The sequence below is a fragment of the Ogataea parapolymorpha genome, chromosome VI (assembly GCF_000187245.1).
Source record: "Ogataea parapolymorpha DL-1 chromosome VI, whole genome shotgun sequence".
NCBI lineage: Eukaryota > Fungi > Ascomycota > Pichiomycetes > Pichiales > Pichiaceae > Ogataea > Ogataea parapolymorpha.
The window spans coordinates 366,041-382,554 of NC_027861.1; the positions used below are offsets into that span (position 1 = coordinate 366,041).

Here is a 16,514-nt window from a genome sequence, read left to right on the forward strand (position 1 = left end):
ACAAGTATCATAGGACTATCGACGCAATTTACCCTGCACAAAAAGTTGACGAGATATAATTTGAGAAAAATTGTTTCTGATGTTGAACATGTATTTGAGACGTTCAGTCGCGCTGGTGCGCTCTCTGAGAATGTATTCCACCGAGGGAGCGTCTGGCATCGATGAGCAGTTGCTTGATGAACTGAGGGCTATACCACAAGAATTGAATAATACTGCAAAGTCGAAGCTTCCAAAGGAGAACAACCAAGCCAGAAGCTCAAATCAGAGCCCAAACAAGCCACGCATTTCCAGAGAAAAGCGTTCGCAAGGAAAGAAACCAAGAGCACAGTATTCATCGTCCAAACCTAGGTCTCCTCGTGGCCCCCGGAAGGGAAAACAGCAAAGCGACGATGCCCTTGAGAATCAAGATATGAAACCTTATGTTGACGCAACTATGAGGGCGTTTGACGAATTACCATTGAAGACTCTCAGAAGCCAGAACATTCAACCTGACATGTCCCACTGGGAAAACATCGTGAGAAGACTCGAAAAGGCTACCGAACAAAGGGACAAGCTTAAGAAATGTGAGCTCCCAGAGGTCAAATTACATGACCTAAAATCTCTTGGGGTTATCGACTCCAGTGTTGATAGCAAAGAGTTGAAAACCACCTGGGAAGCTACCGATGCAATCAATGATATCAAGAATTTCGTTAAGAGCATCAGCTATTTCGAGCCTCAAGATCCACTGCAATATAAAATTAAGGAACCATCACCTGGAGAGCTAGAACTAAACAAATCCCAGATGGCTTTCAGTCTTAGATCCAGAATGTTGCGCGCAATTTCCAAATTCTCAGAACAGCACGGCCTGGCTTTGAATTCTACAAATCTTGGCCAATCCCAACTTCATGGAATGAACAAATTGTACCCATTCGCCAACCCAAATATACCTAAGGCTGGATTCAACAAGGTTTCTGACATCAAATCCCTTTCGAAATCATCCGGATCCGATTTCAAGAACATCGTGGACACCACGGTAAGGGGTATAAGGCCGGAACTCAAATTCTACAAAACAGGCCAGTTTAAGACGGAGCAGTCACGCGTGAACGCGGAAGTAGTGTCTCATGCCCTGAACTCAAACGCTCAGCTTCAAGTTGATAACATGCATGTTTCAATAGGAAGAACTCTTGTTGGAAAAGGAAAGCTTGCAGACCTTCCGCAACCGCTTCCCTCCTCAGAATAAAGTACACTGTATATAATGAAGGAAAGGTCGTGTAGACTTTATTTACAATTTATTTCAAGCTTATTTACCCAGTAGCGGGTAACACTATGACGATCGTGTTACCAGACTAAAGCTTAAAAATATAAAAAGCATAATTTATAATCTATTGCTAATCTCATCAAAAAGCTGACCATTACTAGTTACAATTAAGAGCTGGGTATTTGTGATTTAAGAAACTCACGTTTAAGATGTCGAACTATTTTGGTGATAGCCCTCAGGGTAACACATATAGTTCCAGCTCTATACCCCCGAAGGACTCCGCCAAAGAAGAAGACGTGATTGACAAGTTTTTGAACCTCACATCATACACTCCAGTGCAAGAGGAAGCTCCGGACTTCTTCATGAATGCTTCATCTCTGACTTCAATAAGCCACCAACCATCGTCCAGCTCGTTCGATAATTTGCAACCTTCATCCGACGACAAGGGAAACGCTTTTTTTGATGATGTTTCCGCAATTACTATGAGCGGTGCTCATTATAGTTCGAATAATGCCACCAACAACTCATTTAATGTGTTGGGCTCTACGCAGGATTTTGTAAACATGCCATCGGTAGATACACCTCCAGAACAATCCTATATCCATTTTGATGACTCGTTGCCAAATTCTAACCCGTCAAAAGTCGATACCTCTGCTCCTTTGATCCAGATTGACAAAGCATTTTCCGATTATCTGACTCAGCAATCAGAAACAGCGAATTTCCCTAACTTAGATGCACGAACTTTAAACACTGGATTCCCAGGAACCAATATCCTACCACAGGGAGTGTCTCATTTTAGTGCTGACCCTAATCTCCTTTTGCAACCACAAGTTGGGAGACAATATAGGCGTCCAGAATCCTCCACAGGTTCTGAACTGTCTGCCTCTAACTCGCCCTATCTATCAGCAGTTGAATCTATTGCTGGGGACGATTATGTTGAGCCGCAAGATGACTTTGAAAGCCAATTGGTTTCTGATAATATCCGTCAGCTGTCATTGTCGGCAATGAACGCACCAAATATTAACCTTACAGAGCAGAATCTCAAAGAGCAGGAACGCATATCGGCAGCTCCACCGATAGTCATTGAAAACCCAGAGAAAGTTGCTGATAGCACTCCATCGCTGTTTTCTGCGTCATCCTCCAAGGCTTCCTCTCCCAATAGATCGAGGTCAGCTAGCGCAGGCAATACTCCTGCCATCAAAGTTGAAGACTCTTCCTCTACTCCTGCAATTTCAATCAATGTGGAGGATGCTGCTCGTTCACATGCTATTGATAGCTCAAGCTATAGCACTCCAGATAACGAAAGACTGTACAATACTAACTACTTACAAGTGGACGATGCTTACCTTACGCCCGATGATAGAACGCATAACTCAATGAGAATGGGACGGCAACGACGCCATTCGGAATCTAGTTCGCGCTCCAGATCTACTTCGAGGTCCAGATATTCAGATGATTCAGACTACGACAGTGATGCTTCACTTTCACGTGAAAAACTCTCTGAGCTTGCCGCCCCTCCTTCGCCTAATAGAAAATCGCAGAAAAATCCAGCTTCATTTGCTTGCCCTGTATGTGATAAAAAGTTCACGCGACCGTATAATCTCAAGTCTCATCTTCGCACACATACCAACGAGCGACCGTTCCTTTGTACCGTATGTGGTAAGGCATTCGCGCGACAACACGATCGGAAACGACATGAAGAATTGCACTCTGGAGAAAAGAAGTATCAATGTCGTGGGACTTTGGCAGATGGATTTACCATATGGGGATGTGGTAAACGCTTTGCGAGGACTGATGCTTTGAGACGCCATTTTCAAACGGAAAGTGGTAAAAATTGCATACGGCCTTTGATGCAAGAAATTGAAAATGAGAAGAAGGAGGAGAGACCGCTCACCAGCAGCGTTAAAAAGGTCACCGACTCAAAAATTCCCATGGAAGTTTTGGACGTTTCTGACTACAACAGTTTGCTGGATCAGATTTTGACCGTGCAAAGCAAGGCCAGCACGAGTTGACTTATGATTTATGTCGTGTATCAACAAATGTAGTTAAAAAGATTCATATTAATTTTTAGAGATCTAGTATTTCATTGTTAAAGGCTAGAGCCGTAAAAGTACGATATATATATCCAAGAGTAGCTAGAGCTGATGCCTCAGTTGCTGCTGATATTGAATTGGATATTCCTATTGTGCTTGGGTGTTTTGAGTCAAGAATCAACTGTCATTGAAGAAAGTTTAGTGGACCGATACGCTAATTTTGTCCAAGAATTTAAGCAATCGTTTACGAAAGTGATTTGGGCTGACAAAAGTTGGAACCTGGTCGTGGTCAGTGTCTTGACTATTGGATTAGCAGTGATTACTACCAGGCCTTTTATCAGAAGCAAATCGAAAGACAACTATTTTTATTGGATCATGGCAGGATTCGGTGAGAAGTTCAATTCAGCGCTGACAAGATCTACTTCCGCTTTGGGATTCAGTAACTCACCCTTCTCGGGAAACGATCCTTCTGTACGAGAAAGTTATCAGAAAGCAATGAATTTGGGCGGCTCTATTGGCGGTTTGATGAATGATGGCAACACATGTTTTATGAACAGCGTTCTTCAAAGTCTGGCCTCGTCGAATGAAATAATGGACTTTCTCGAGAGTTTCACTGAGAACGAGAATATCCCTCCCCAGAATAAGCCTGCTTTTTCATCTGCATTATATGAATTGCTCAGAAAATTGAACGACAAGCATGGCAATAAATCCCCTACATACAAAACACGCAATCTTCTGAAGGTGATGAAAGATGGCCCTAGCAAGCATTTGTTCTTGGGCTATAACCAAGAGGATGCTCAAGAGTTCTACCAGTCAGTGATGAGTCAAGTTGAAAAAGAATATGTTGGGCCCAATTCAAAAGATAAAGAGAAGGGACAAATTCAAGACAAGTTTGTCGATTATGAAGACGGAATGATGACAGGCTTGCAAAACCTTGGTGAACTAGGAACGATTTATCTGCCTGCAAAACAGATTGACCCCTCTTACCCTAATGCAGATTCCAAAGTATACCCAATGAAACTCATCACTCCAGTTGATGGACTACAGTGCGAGCGGATTGGTTGTATCAAATGTGGGGAGATGGGTGGGATACGCTATTCAGTCATAAGTGGGCTAGGATTAAATTTGTCATCTCCCACTCAATCAACCTATACGCTCGAAGAATTATTGGACGGGTGGATCGAACAAGAAATCATTGACGGTGTGGAATGTAACAGATGTGGTCTGATTGAAATTCGAGCTACTCTAATCGAAGCCCTTGAGAAATACAAAGAGCAAGGTTCCAAAACGGAGAAACTTGTGGAGCTCACCTCTAAACGAATCAGGGAAATTGAGGAGGAACTAGCAAAACCAATTATCAATGATGCAGTCTATGAAAGACTGCACACCAAGAACAAAATTCAAAAATCAAAGAAAACCAAGCAAGTGTTTTTCGCAAGGCCTCCTCCAGTTTTGTGCATACATATAAGTCGCTCGGTGTTTGATCCTAGAACCTACACTGTGCGCAAGAACAACGCAAAGATTGTTTTTCCTACTAGGCTCAATTTTGCTGATTACGTCGCCGAGCCTGATAATATTAACACAGATGCACGATTACCGTTTAGAAAAAGTGACGATAACGGTGGAGATAATGGTAAAGCAGATGTTGAAGACTCTAGCTCATCCGGCCTGAAATACTCACTCAAATCAGTCATTTCACATTTCGGAACGCACAACTATGGGCATTACATTGCATACAGAAAGTACCGTGGAGTCTGGTGGAGAATAAGTGACGAAATAGTCAGGGTGTCTTCGGAGGCTGAGGTGCTTGCTTCTCAAGGAACTTTTATGCTATTTTATGAGCTCAGCTCTCGAAACGACCCGAGAGATGACTTTAAATCCCAGGAAGCTGAACCATTGACTCCGGCAAATACTGAAGCTGATGGGGAGTCCAAACTGAATCAGGATGCGGACTCAGAATTGGAAAGTACATTTGATGCTGGTAATTCCCTCGACGACAATCTTCGCGTAAGCGCAGAAGAAGAACTACGACAAAATGAGATGATTGCCATACAGGCCAACTTGTAACTGTTTGTTCACTTGAATAAATTGAATTAAACATTAAATTATTATTAGCTTTGTACAATTTCACACTTGTACAATTTCATACTTGTACAATTTCATACTTCTTCACGATTTGATATAAAGCTGGGCGTGTAAGCCTTGGATTTCTCTGCCCTGTCGCTTTCAAGTTCCTCGTCGATCAATTCGTTCAAGTCATAATCAAAATTGTTAGGATTAGAATCTGTTGTCACAAGCTTACGAGCTGTGCGGCTTTTTAATTCACCTTGATTTTGAAGCTGAAGTTTGATAGGAATATCATCCGGGGTCAAATGGCTAATTTTAGAGTAAATTCGTGATCCAGAAGACTTGGCCTGCTTTTCCAATTCGAGTTGCTCATCAGGAGGAATGTATCCGCCATATCCGTCATCTCGATGCGATTTGAGCTTTTCTTTTTCTGTCTGTTTCCTCTTTTCAAGATATGAAGGATTTGGCTTATAAGTAAACATTCCCGAGAGTAGTGGCAAGATAATCACTAAAGCAACAAAGGTCGCCATCAGAATGAACAATGCAATAGCCATGGTGATTTAATTTTTTTTTTTTGGTCTATTTTATTTTTTTATTCTTTTTTTGAGCTATAGTGTGTTAACAAGGTTCCCAAATAATGCACACTTGAATATGAATGAATCCTCTGCAAAAGCAAAGAAAGCGCCATCTGTGAGACTTCGATTATCACAGGAGCCTGAAAACCAGCCCGTGACTGAGGAGAGCGATGTGTTTTCTGATTTTTGTGATGCAGATGATTTAGACGAAATAGTTTCGAGAGCTCATAAAGAAAGACAGAAAAGGCTCAACAAACAAGAACAGGGGAAATCGTTTTGGGTTAAGTTGAAATTACCTAGAAAGGTTTTAGAAAATAATCAAGGGATTTCATATTCAACTCCCCATGCTTCCCTATCACAAAAGCCGACCCTTACATCCCAAGATAAACTCTCTCAAATCAACATAGTACGAAATCACATTGTTTGCCTGGATCGAATACTTTCCGATCCGAGCATACCTGCCGAGCTGAGTTCTTCCCTCAGGGAACTTCACGGCAGTCTTTGGCTACAGGTGCCTACCATGGATCCATATTCGCTCTATCAACTTCTAATTCAACTTCAAAAACAGATAGCCAGATTTAGAGAGCTCAAAGACATAATCAAGCCATCTGATGCTTCCCATACTGACTCAAATCCAGCCATCCCGATGTTGAACTCTGCTACGCCCCAATTCGATGATCCAACGTCAAGTCCGCAAATGTCGGGATATTTTTTCCAAGCTATGACTGCTCTGGATAGACAAAATTCCACCTCGCGACATGTCACCAAATCCAGTAGTGCAAAGCGACGAACAGATCCGCAACAAACGACACTTTTTGGCCACGTAAAAAGGCAAAAACCACACACTCACGAAAATGACGATATAATGGAGGAAGCGATCGTGCTCTCGCTCAATGACCCTCTTTCAGGAAGGCGAATGAAGACACCTTTACGATCAAGGTATTGTTCTCATATTGAATGTTTTGAATTGGAAAGTTTCATGCAAATGAATAATCTGGAGCCGTTCCCAGTCAGCGTGAGAAGAAAATCCACAAATAAAATAGATGCGAATGAAATTTTGAGTGATACCAAAAGGCGGCCACTGAACCCCGATCAGCATAACAGAAGAACATTTGAGTTTCAATACAAGGTTCAACTACGCCAAAATAAAGATCAGAACAAACCGAATAACAGTCTGGAATTTTTCACTTGCCCAATATGCAAACTAGAGTTTAGCATCCGCGCCCCAGGGGATTTGTATATAGTAGGGGAGCTGCAGGCAATCCTGGAACAGCTAGAAATAAGTTCTACAGTTGACCAGATTCGGATATCTCAGGATGGAAGCTGGTCATTTGTTGAGGCTAAAAAGAAAGAAGACGCAAAGGAGTCGGAGATAATAGAACTGGAGGATCTAGACAGTTCTGAGGAAGAGCGTGAGATTACGAAAATCAAGTTGGAGCGCACTGCAAAAAAGGAGGCGTCTTTAATTTCTGTACAGCGCTTTGAAGATGAGGCAATTCTGGATGATCTATTCGAGCCATCAGACAGAGAAATTGAAGATGAAATTGACCGAATAGTGGATCAGGTAATTTTGAAAGATGGGTCTCGACAGTCAGATTACAGTTCCTACCTCAAAACCTCGGCTTTGAATGCAGAAAAGACACAAGCCTCAGAGCCTGTCTTTTTTACGGGTAATGGTGACGAAGACGATCCTTTCGTAATTGATTGAAGAACCAATCAATGCAAAGAACTTTACAGGCTTAAATTCGCCATCGATTAATAATAGCGTGAAATTTCGATCATGTGTATAATATGCCTTTGTTATAGTTATTCGCCGCGCCTCGGTTCTTTTTGAAAATACATAATCTAGGGAAACTAGTGCAAATCGTTAGCATAATCTGCACCTCGGATTATGCAGGTTAAAATTGATCGGAAAAAAAACCGTTACTTATGTAACTATGTCCCTTTGATGCCTACGCTTCCACAAGGTATATATAAGTTTTTGATTTCTCATGTAGATTCAATTAGCATTCTATAATGTATTCGTTATTATTAGTGATTGGTCTTCTTCTGCATTCTGTCTCTGGAAGTCATTTGTGGGTAGACTCTCTTCACGCAGAGATAAAAGAGGTGGCACAAGCCATGAAAGAACCCAGAGCCAATAGTGGTTTCAAATATCTCGGTGAGGGCACGGTAAACTCCACCTCCAGTCCGATTGATTTGATCAATCATCCGACAGAGCCCCATGTTCAGTACCCCAAGGTTTTGGAAGAGGCTCTGCAATCTACCTTTGACGAAAGCAAACTTGCGACCATATGCTATGACCCATTTTCTTGCAGTATTCTCTACTTAAATGGCTCACAGAATGGTCGCCACGCTTGCATGAATACGGATAACCCGTACAATTACTCCACAGCGAGCTACGAGCTGATATACTACTCGAATAAGCAGGTCCTGAGTGGTGGCTTGGACTTAAACCTGATAAGTATGAGGCCGGATTCGTCAACCACAACCAGTTTCTTCTCATATAGACCTGCTTCGTCAATCATAAAACAACTACCAACTTTCATATAGGTACAGTCTTGGAAGGTATCAAGCATAGCTTTATTAATAACATTAATATTGTACAGAGCGTAAGTAAAGTGGTGTCAAGACGGCTTATGTGTGCGAGTGGGTTGAATTGACAGCTATTTTCTCTCAAAAGCCACTTGTGCTAAAGCATCAAGTGCACTCATCCCCGTAGTAGTCTGCATCGTTTTGCCCGAAGAGTCAGGAGCTCGGTCATTAGGACTCATCAAGTTCTTGAAGTTTGTGGCGGGATATGTATGTGGCGGCTTGGAATCACACTTTTCATCATTTAGCAAACTTCTAATAGATGAACGCAGTTTAGGTGTGTAGGGTGAAGAAGGAGACACCGATGACGTCGACGTCAGTGGTGGCAGATGAGAGTGCGTCGAACTTCTTAGATTTGGGGGCTGCAATACAGTGTTCAATAACGAGTTCATCTTGAGCAGGCTTGGATCGGAATCAACGCCGTCTTGCACAGAACCTGCTGCCTCCACCAGGGACGACAATGGATTGGTATTTGCAGGATATGGGACCTGCAACAATGGTGGGTTTTTCTCTGAAGTTTCAATTTTCTCAGGAAGACTTACCGCGGGTAACCTCGAAGTTGAATTCACAGAACTTTCGGACCCAGCAGGTGCAGAGGATGGATAGTATGTATGTAAAGCAGGGAGTTGAATTGTTTGAGAGGCAGGTTCAGAAAATGCAGGCTTTTGTTCATCCATCGAGTATTTCGATGCAGAAGGTCGTCTGTCATAGAAATATCCCAATGGAGGACCGCTCACACCCCCAGATTTGGCGTTCATTGACTCTTTCTCTTTTGCACGCTTTAAATCTGCTTCACGGGCCAGCTCCTCCCATCTTGCATTATCGGATAGTCCTCTTTGATAGTAGTTTCTCACCATGGTCGAAGTTTTCGTTGTAATATGCCTCGACATCGTTTCCCAATCAGTTCCGTACTTTTGAAGGAGATCGGGAAACAAACTGATTTCCTGCACGCTCCAATAGCTTGTGATATGGCTTTTGTCCTTGTGTTTCTCCTTCTTCTTTTCGCTCTCCTCCATACCCGAAGATACAGTTCCGCGGCTCGCCTGGTCATTCAGACTGTGTGGTGGTGTGTCTTTGAGTTTCTGGTCAAATTCTTCCTTCATTCCACTAACAACTTTCAAAGGATCCCCATTAGAGGATTGCAACAATGGGACATTTTCTTTTGCCTCTGCGAGCTTTTGAGCGCATGAAGCCCCTTCAGGATTCAACTTCTTTCTGCCCCTTTTCTTTTTAGGTTTCTCTAGTGATTCTGCGGCAGCAGTCCTTTGGTTCAATTCGCCCTTCTCAACCTCATCCAGAGAGAGGGATGTTTCATGATTACTGTGGCTGGTTTCAATCGATGAAGCTAATACCGGCAAATTTTCTGCAATCTTCAGCTTTTTCTTTTCTGTAGGAGACGAGGAAGTACTCAATCTTCTCTTGTTGCTATCTGTTTCCTCCTCTTCATCACTTGGTTCGCCCAATGTTCCTTCGATACTGATATTTGCAGAATCGGCTGTTGAGGGTTCAGGAGTATGAGTGCCAGTTCTAATCCTTCCGTCTTTGGATTTTCTCTTGGTACTGGAGGCTTTCCTTGTTGCCCTCCGATTCTTGTTGGCCACAATTTGCTTGAAATTCACTTGTTTCTTCGTCCTGTAATAATGTAAAACACACTCCTCGGGTGTTCTTAGCCCACCCATGTGGCTAGAAATACGTCCGAACTTTTTGGGCCACAAGCTATAAGCTTCACAAAATTTCTCATGCTCGGCTTGTGTGAAAGTATCCACAGAATCCAATTCAATCCTTTTGGCCCACTGTGACTTATCACGCACCATGTTATTTGAATCCAAAAAATGAACTGTGGCATATCGCTCAACTGGATCTATCATCATATCAGGAATTCTTGCACATCCATGTTGAGCTCTGACCATGGGATCCTTTTCACGTTCTTTTTCCAAAGTTGCTAGGATTTCCAGAAATTCTGCTTCAGTTCTGACGGTGTCGCCATGATGACGACCACGGCGACCTGAGAGTGGCTTTTCAGTGACCTCCGTCTTAGAACTTTCGCTGGTTTGCGGTCTCGATTCTGGTTCACCGACATTATAGAATTTGCTCAACTGCTCGTCCATCAATGACACTCGCTGTTCATATAAGTGCTTGCGGTAAATATACTCTTCAGTCAAATCTTTCTTCTTCTGCGCCAAAAGTTTTTGGAGCTCCAATGATTTCTCAAGCAAATTAGGGCCATCTGCCTGCTTGAAAATCACAAAGGCTGAATTGTAGAAGTTGTATTGCTGCAAATCAAAAAGTTTATTTGGCTGCAGGTATTTTAATGTCTTTCGACGCTCCATTTCTGGAAGCTTCTTGAGCTCATTGAACTTGGTTTCCACCCTGTTCAACGGAAACATACACTCTCCCACAGTTGAATTGACAGAGTTGACGGTGATCGTAGCTTCTGCTATTGCTCCCACGATATTTGAGTTGGTAACTTTTTTGTCAACTGATCCGATCGATGTATTCTCTTCCTGTGATTTGACAGCCGGAATTTTCAAACCAGTCTCAATTTCATCTTTGGCTTCAGGCACGGCCTGTTCTTCTTCTTTCTGATCTTGTTCTTCTTTCTTTTCCTCTTGCTCTTCTCCTTCCTCTGCCTTTTGCTCTTCTTCGACCTTTTCGTACTTCAGGCCTAGCTCTTGTGTTGATGCGTTCTGATCATTGTCTTCTGTATTTGATCTGACATGTTTTACGTTAAGAAGCCTTTCCTCAGTAATGTCCTTTTCGACATCAAGTTTGGTATCAAGTTTGGTAGCAACTTCTTTTGTTTCCAAATCATCAGCTTTCGCTTCCCAGCTTATTTTGGCTTCACCTTTCACCTGGGTGTATTCTGGTGGCGATGCTTCCTTTAAACTTTTTGCACTTGCAGATAATTTCTCCTTGACTGCCTCTTCCCGATCAGCTGGGCCATGAGTTGCTTCTGCTATAGTATCATTTCGATTTGAAGAATTAGCTAAGTCGATCTGTGCTCCAGCGTCCTTTGTGGTGGTGTCCATCTGATTATCTTCATATGATTCGACTTCTGTGTTTCCTGTTTTGTGAGCCCTTTCATCAGCTTCCAGTCTTCTCAAAGGAGATTGTGAACTTTCCAAAGAAGCAGAGTCATAAGGACGGTTGTAATTGTGATAGTTTTGGCGTTCATTCCAGACCCGATCATCTTCTTCACGATATTCTGGCCTGTATTCGTCCCTGTACTGACTTCGCGCGTATCCCCCACCAGTGGAGTGTACTCTTGAGGGTCTATAATCGCGCATTCCCCCACGGTTGTATCTGTAATCTCTGTTGAGTATTAAATCACCGCCCTTGTTGTTTAGCCCTCCTGGGAGATCACCGGTTTTGGAAGGTTCATCTTCATGGGGAGTGATACGATCTCGACTTCCTGAACCCCATCTTCCGCTCGAATAGCCATCATCGTTCGCAGAAACTGAACTTTGTCTTAAATCTTCCATTCTGAAGTGTTCCCTGCCGTAATAACTATTTGAATATCTTCCATTTGAACCACCTGGGTTGCCGTCACTGCTGTATGATCTGAAATAATGGGAAGATGAGCCACCACCACGGCTATTAGAAGTGCCATTAATATGGTGTCCTCTAGAAGGTCGATATCCCAAACTCCGCCTTGGCCCTCCTGACGAGAATGAATTTCGCCCGTAGCCTGAATCATGATGACTATTGCTTGAACGATATGAGCTATAGGAGTCCCCATTACTACTCAAAGAACCTTGAGGGCTATTCAAAGGGCCTGACACTGCACCTGGCTGCTCTTGTCGCCTTGAAGAGAATGGGTTAATGTTGTTTTTCTGGCAATATGGAGGAGTTGTGGATTGATACTGGTGGTGACCATTATACTTGTTGTGATGAGAAGGCATGTATTTTCGTGGCCTTTTATTGTCGTCCCTGTATATCTTAGTATTGCCGTTATTAGAACCGCTATAGCTTGGTCTGGGATGCTCTGAAGGAGACATCCTGTGGTATTATTTATAGCTTGGATTTGATTAAAGCCTCAGAACCTTGACAATTTGATGGGAAATTTTTGCAAAACCTCTGCTATATACAATAATCGTGGTATTTCTTTAGCTTGCGTCCCTATTGCGTTGACATTCACTATCTATTAATGAATTAATCTGGGTAAAAATAAGATAGCCCTTTTAATCTTCTGAGAAGGAAATTAATTGTGCACCTCTTTTTTGTAAGCCGTCCCCGTCAATGGCAGAATCAGTTTTTCATTCTCAAAAAATATTTATGGGAAAATTTCGTAATTCAGGCAGGGTAACTAACTTTCAAGAAGCTTGAAACTAAGGAATAATTTATTTTTCGTGTTTATCCTTAATTACTACTTTAGGAAAGTTTATTTATTGCAGGAGGAGCTCCTTTAATTGAGCGTGTCGCGATAGTACAGGAAGCGTCCGAAACATGTTTCAATCCTAGAACTATAAATTTTCTTGGTACACGCTTCTATGTCTAATCCAATGGCCAATATCACATCGTCTTCGATCAAAAGGACTTTAGATCCTATTGAGTGGGAGATACAAGCCAAACGCATCAAATTGGATCAAACCTCAACAAAATCATTAGGACTTCTGTCTCCCCCCGTCACTCCAGAGAAACGTGACCGAATTCTAAATGTTCAGGCAAACTCTGTGAGCTCCCTTAATACAAAGCTGTTTGGTGCCGTTAAATCGCAACCCCTTTCAGTTTACTCAAGAGCAAAGAAACTGTTCTTGAGGAGTTCGGCAGTGGAGCTTGATGGTTTTGCTTTGACTGCGAGAGAAGCTGAAGCTCATTTACTGCGTCAACATATAGATCGATGCTTGTTGAAACTGGAGTCCACCTCTATTTACGTGTCAGGTCCTCCGGGGACCGGAAAAACCGCGCAGGTGAACGCGATCTTGAGTTCTCTGATTGTGGGAGATATTGAGAATGCGGATGATAAGGTTTACAAAGTTCCAGTGAGGATTGACTCGAAGAAAATCAACCGTAGACTCAGGATCGCAAAAATCAACTGCATGACTGTGCGCAAAGCAGAAGACATATTTGATGCGATCTACAGCGACCTTGAGGGCCAGTTCACGCGCAAAAAGAGAACTGCTCAGGACCTCAAGAGATATCTAGCAGACAAGTCCAAGTGCGATATCACAATTGTGGTTTTGGACGAAATGGATAACCTCATGGGTAATAATAGCCAGCAGGTACTTTTTGACCTTTTTTCATGGGCGTCGGATATGTCAAATGACAATCCAAAACTGGCCATCATTGGAATTGCTAATGCTTTGGACTTGACTGATCGATTCCTTCCGCGGCTGAAAAGTAACAACATCAGTCCCAAATTAATTCCATTTTTACCTTATACTGCAGATCAAATCAAACAAGTTTTGACCGCAAAGCTCTGCTGTCTTGTGGATGGCAAGACAAATGTTCCTCCTTTAGTTCATCCTGCTGCAATCCAACTTTGTGCCAAAAAAAGCGGCAATAACCACAGGGGATTTGAGAAGTGCTTTTGATATTATGCATCGAGCCCTTGAACTAACGGAAAGCTTACAAGTACAAAAACTGGGCAGTAAGGAGCTTTACAATTTGACTCTTGAGAACGCTCCTAAGGTAATGATTGCCCAGCTGGCTAGAGTCTGCAATAGCACAGTCAGCTCAAACTTCAACTCCAAATTGAAGGATCTTAATATTCAGCATAAAACCGTGCTGTGCTCTCTGATAAAATATGAAGAAGTATTGAAGAGTCAAAAGTCCAAAACCATTGCATCAATTAATTCATTCTATTCATATTACGCATCACTGCAAGATGTGCGCAAAGTCATTGGTGTTCTTAACCGAGGCGAATTTCTCGAAGTTTTGAGCTCGTTAGAGTCTGATTCTTTTATCAATATTTCCTCATCTATGAACGCGAAAATACATACTACGTCCAAAATTAAAGGGCCAATCAGCTACGGTGATTCTAGACTATCATCTAGCGTTCCGAAAATGGATATCCTCAAGATCGTTGATGATATCGGAATCCTCAAAAAAAATTCTGGCCGGTACAGAAAATTGCATATAATAGATAATAAAGGTGAAGTATAGATTTGACAAGACTGAGGGATAAAAAGATCCTCTTTTCTGAAGTGATTATTTAATCATTGACGCGCTTGGATTTCCTAGGTTTACTTTATCACCCTAGATCACGTACTGCTCACCAACCCCAATTTTAGATGATAGTAAGCCCTAACTAGTGATGAAGCTTCCTTATTACTACAAATCAGACGTAATGAAAATTAAAAACCCTTTCTTCTTGTATGGAAGCTGCACTCCCTCCCCTATTTTTGCGGATGATCTCGAAGGTTTATATAATGCCTGGCTCTTATGATTTTCTGGCTTCGAAAAAGCCATAAACACAAGTAAACGCACATTGGGCGTGGTAATCATGACTCCATTGTACTCACCTTTGTAAATATTGTATATGCGTATTTCAGTAACTCGCTACTTAATCAAATAAACATAACCCCACAAAAATCATATCAGGCCGCCAAAAGGTTTTCAGCCCTCGCAGCTCTAGCAGCGGTAGGGGCGCCAAAGGCTGACTGCTCAAGAGGAATCGCAGCTTTGATTTCATCTTGTAGTTTGTCCGAGTAATTGACAGGGTATTTGGGGTTGGACCATCCTGTTTCTTCGTTAAAGTCCTTAGTGAAATGGGCAAACGGATATGTGGGTAGAGTCCTAACCGGCGTGTTGTCATCTATAAGCCCTAGGTCTTTTTGTCTCTGTATCAAACCCTCCAAGTACGGGATGAGATGCTCTTTGAAAGCATCAAAATTCTTGTACTTCATGATTTTTTCCGGAGCCTCGTCCAGGATCTTGCGTAGCAATGATGGGACAAGAGGTTCATCTTTCATCTCGTCGATCGAGTAAAATATAGGATGATTCGTAAAAATAATAGCTTTGCTTTTTGGTAGTCTCCTCAACGTCTGTCTTTCAACTCTGACGTTAAATTCTGTTGGTAAGACATTCGGGTCCACCTTCTCGCCCTCTTTCATCGCATATATGTTGTTCAAAAGTAATCTATGATCCCAGGAGATATAAAAAGATGCCCTTTCGACGGGATCGGCAGGCGCCATCTTATCGAAAAAACGCAACATGGAGGTTCTCAATTTTTCTGCGTAATAAGGAACAACGTCGTGAATTGCATCCACTGTTTTGCCAATTTTCTCGCTAATTTTAAAGGAGCCACCTGGAAATGGAACAGCAGCCGCGGCCAGTCTGTACTCTCCATCGCTACCTTTTTGGAGAATATAAAAGTCTTCTTTAGCCATTTTCGAGACATAAACCAAAGGATGATCCTTCAAAGGTTCAGAAAAGTCAAGGACCTCACCAGTAAGTTCATTTTTGACATGCAATCCGTCATCCCCAGTGGTGAAGAGAAGAGGATATCTTTTCAGCATGTGCTTTTTGACTGTATCCAGCAGTTCAATGCAAGCATCCGTTGATTCGGGACTCCACCCAATATGCTCATTGCCATATGTATGAAAGACTCTCCGTTTTTCCTCAATGTAATGGACGTAATACTTATCCATATCCAACCAGTGATTGATATCCAGTTTAAATATAGACATGGTCTGATGGTATGGGACCCTGAATGGCCTCCAAGGACGATCATCTCTTTTGCTCACATCCTCTGGCTTAATATAAAGTGGTGTCGGTTCAGGAGGCGGGGCGTTCATATCGGAATGGAACTTTCCTTTCTTCGATGTGTTCTCTGTTTTGGAAGCAGACGACTTTAATTGAATAGTTTTTCCAAGATACAACTTGGAGATGAGCAAGGCAAATCCACAAGCCCCGCTCACCATCAGCAGTAGCAGCCAAGGTATCTCTTCGATCATGTATAAAATAAATCGATATAGGTTGCTTAAGCAGGAAGTTATTTATACTATCGATCTTTTCAACTGATAAGAAATCATATTCCGAAAACGGCAAAAACTTCGTGATTAAAAT

At 42.3% G+C, this 16,514-nt stretch overlaps 10 protein-coding genes across 10 annotated transcripts; 7 read left to right on the top strand and 3 right to left on the bottom strand.

Moving 5' to 3' along the window:
* Window positions 1-79: 79 nt before the first annotated feature.
* On the top strand, window positions 80-1,219 carry HPODL_01306 (uncharacterized protein; the record flags this gene model as incomplete). Its single annotated transcript, XM_014077812.1, has 1 exon — window positions 80-1,219. One exon carries the CDS (start codon window positions 80-82, stop codon window positions 1,217-1,219), a length of 1,140 nt encoding a protein of 379 aa, XP_013933287.1.
* Window positions 1,220-1,446: 227 nt separating this feature from the next.
* HPODL_01307 (Transcriptional regulator CRZ1) lies at window positions 1,447-3,249 on the top strand (the record flags this gene model as incomplete). The annotated part of the gene is made up of 1 exon (XM_014077813.1): window positions 1,447-3,249. The coding sequence occupies one exon, from the start codon at window positions 1,447-1,449 to the stop codon at window positions 3,247-3,249; it is 1,803 nt and encodes a 600-aa protein (XP_013933288.1).
* Window positions 3,250-3,381: 132 nt separating this feature from the next.
* HPODL_01308 (ubiquitin carboxyl-terminal) lies at window positions 3,382-5,337 on the top strand (the record flags this gene model as incomplete). Its single annotated transcript, XM_014077814.1, has 1 exon — window positions 3,382-5,337. The coding sequence occupies one exon, from the start codon at window positions 3,382-3,384 to the stop codon at window positions 5,335-5,337; it is 1,956 nt and encodes a 651-aa protein (XP_013933289.1).
* A 92-nt stretch (window positions 5,338-5,429) lies between these two features.
* Window positions 5,430-5,891, bottom strand: HPODL_01309 (uncharacterized protein; the record flags this gene model as incomplete). Its single annotated transcript, XM_014077815.1, has 1 exon — window positions 5,430-5,891. One exon carries the CDS (start codon window positions 5,889-5,891, stop codon window positions 5,430-5,432), a length of 462 nt encoding a protein of 153 aa, XP_013933290.1.
* A 1,000-nt stretch (window positions 5,892-6,891) lies between these two features.
* HPODL_01310 (uncharacterized protein) lies at window positions 6,892-7,620 on the top strand (the record flags this gene model as incomplete). The annotated part of the gene is made up of 1 exon (XM_014077816.1): window positions 6,892-7,620. The coding sequence occupies one exon, from the start codon at window positions 6,892-6,894 to the stop codon at window positions 7,618-7,620; it is 729 nt and encodes a 242-aa protein (XP_013933291.1).
* Window positions 7,621-8,033: 413 nt separating this feature from the next.
* Window positions 8,034-8,465, top strand: HPODL_01311 (uncharacterized protein; the record flags this gene model as incomplete). The annotated part of the gene is made up of 1 exon (XM_014077817.1): window positions 8,034-8,465. The coding sequence occupies one exon, from the start codon at window positions 8,034-8,036 to the stop codon at window positions 8,463-8,465; it is 432 nt and encodes a 143-aa protein (XP_013933292.1).
* A 113-nt stretch (window positions 8,466-8,578) lies between these two features.
* Window positions 8,579-11,986, bottom strand: HPODL_01312 (uncharacterized protein; the record flags this gene model as incomplete). Its single annotated transcript, XM_014077818.1, has 1 exon — window positions 8,579-11,986. One exon carries the CDS (start codon window positions 11,984-11,986, stop codon window positions 8,579-8,581), a length of 3,408 nt encoding a protein of 1,135 aa, XP_013933293.1.
* A 1,008-nt stretch (window positions 11,987-12,994) lies between these two features.
* Window positions 12,995-14,038, top strand: HPODL_01313 (Cell division control protein 18; the record flags this gene model as incomplete). The annotated part of the gene is made up of 1 exon (XM_014077819.1): window positions 12,995-14,038. The coding sequence occupies one exon, from the start codon at window positions 12,995-12,997 to the stop codon at window positions 14,036-14,038; it is 1,044 nt and encodes a 347-aa protein (XP_013933294.1).
* Window positions 14,039-14,138: 100 nt separating this feature from the next.
* Window positions 14,139-14,609, top strand: HPODL_01314 (cell division control protein 6; the record flags this gene model as incomplete). The annotated part of the gene is made up of 1 exon (XM_014077820.1): window positions 14,139-14,609. One exon carries the CDS (start codon window positions 14,139-14,141, stop codon window positions 14,607-14,609), a length of 471 nt encoding a protein of 156 aa, XP_013933295.1.
* Window positions 14,610-15,043: 434 nt separating this feature from the next.
* On the bottom strand, window positions 15,044-16,402 carry HPODL_01315 (uncharacterized protein; the record flags this gene model as incomplete). The annotated part of the gene is made up of 1 exon (XM_014077821.1): window positions 15,044-16,402. The coding sequence occupies one exon, from the start codon at window positions 16,400-16,402 to the stop codon at window positions 15,044-15,046; it is 1,359 nt and encodes a 452-aa protein (XP_013933296.1).
* Window positions 16,403-16,514: the final 112 nt, after the last annotated feature.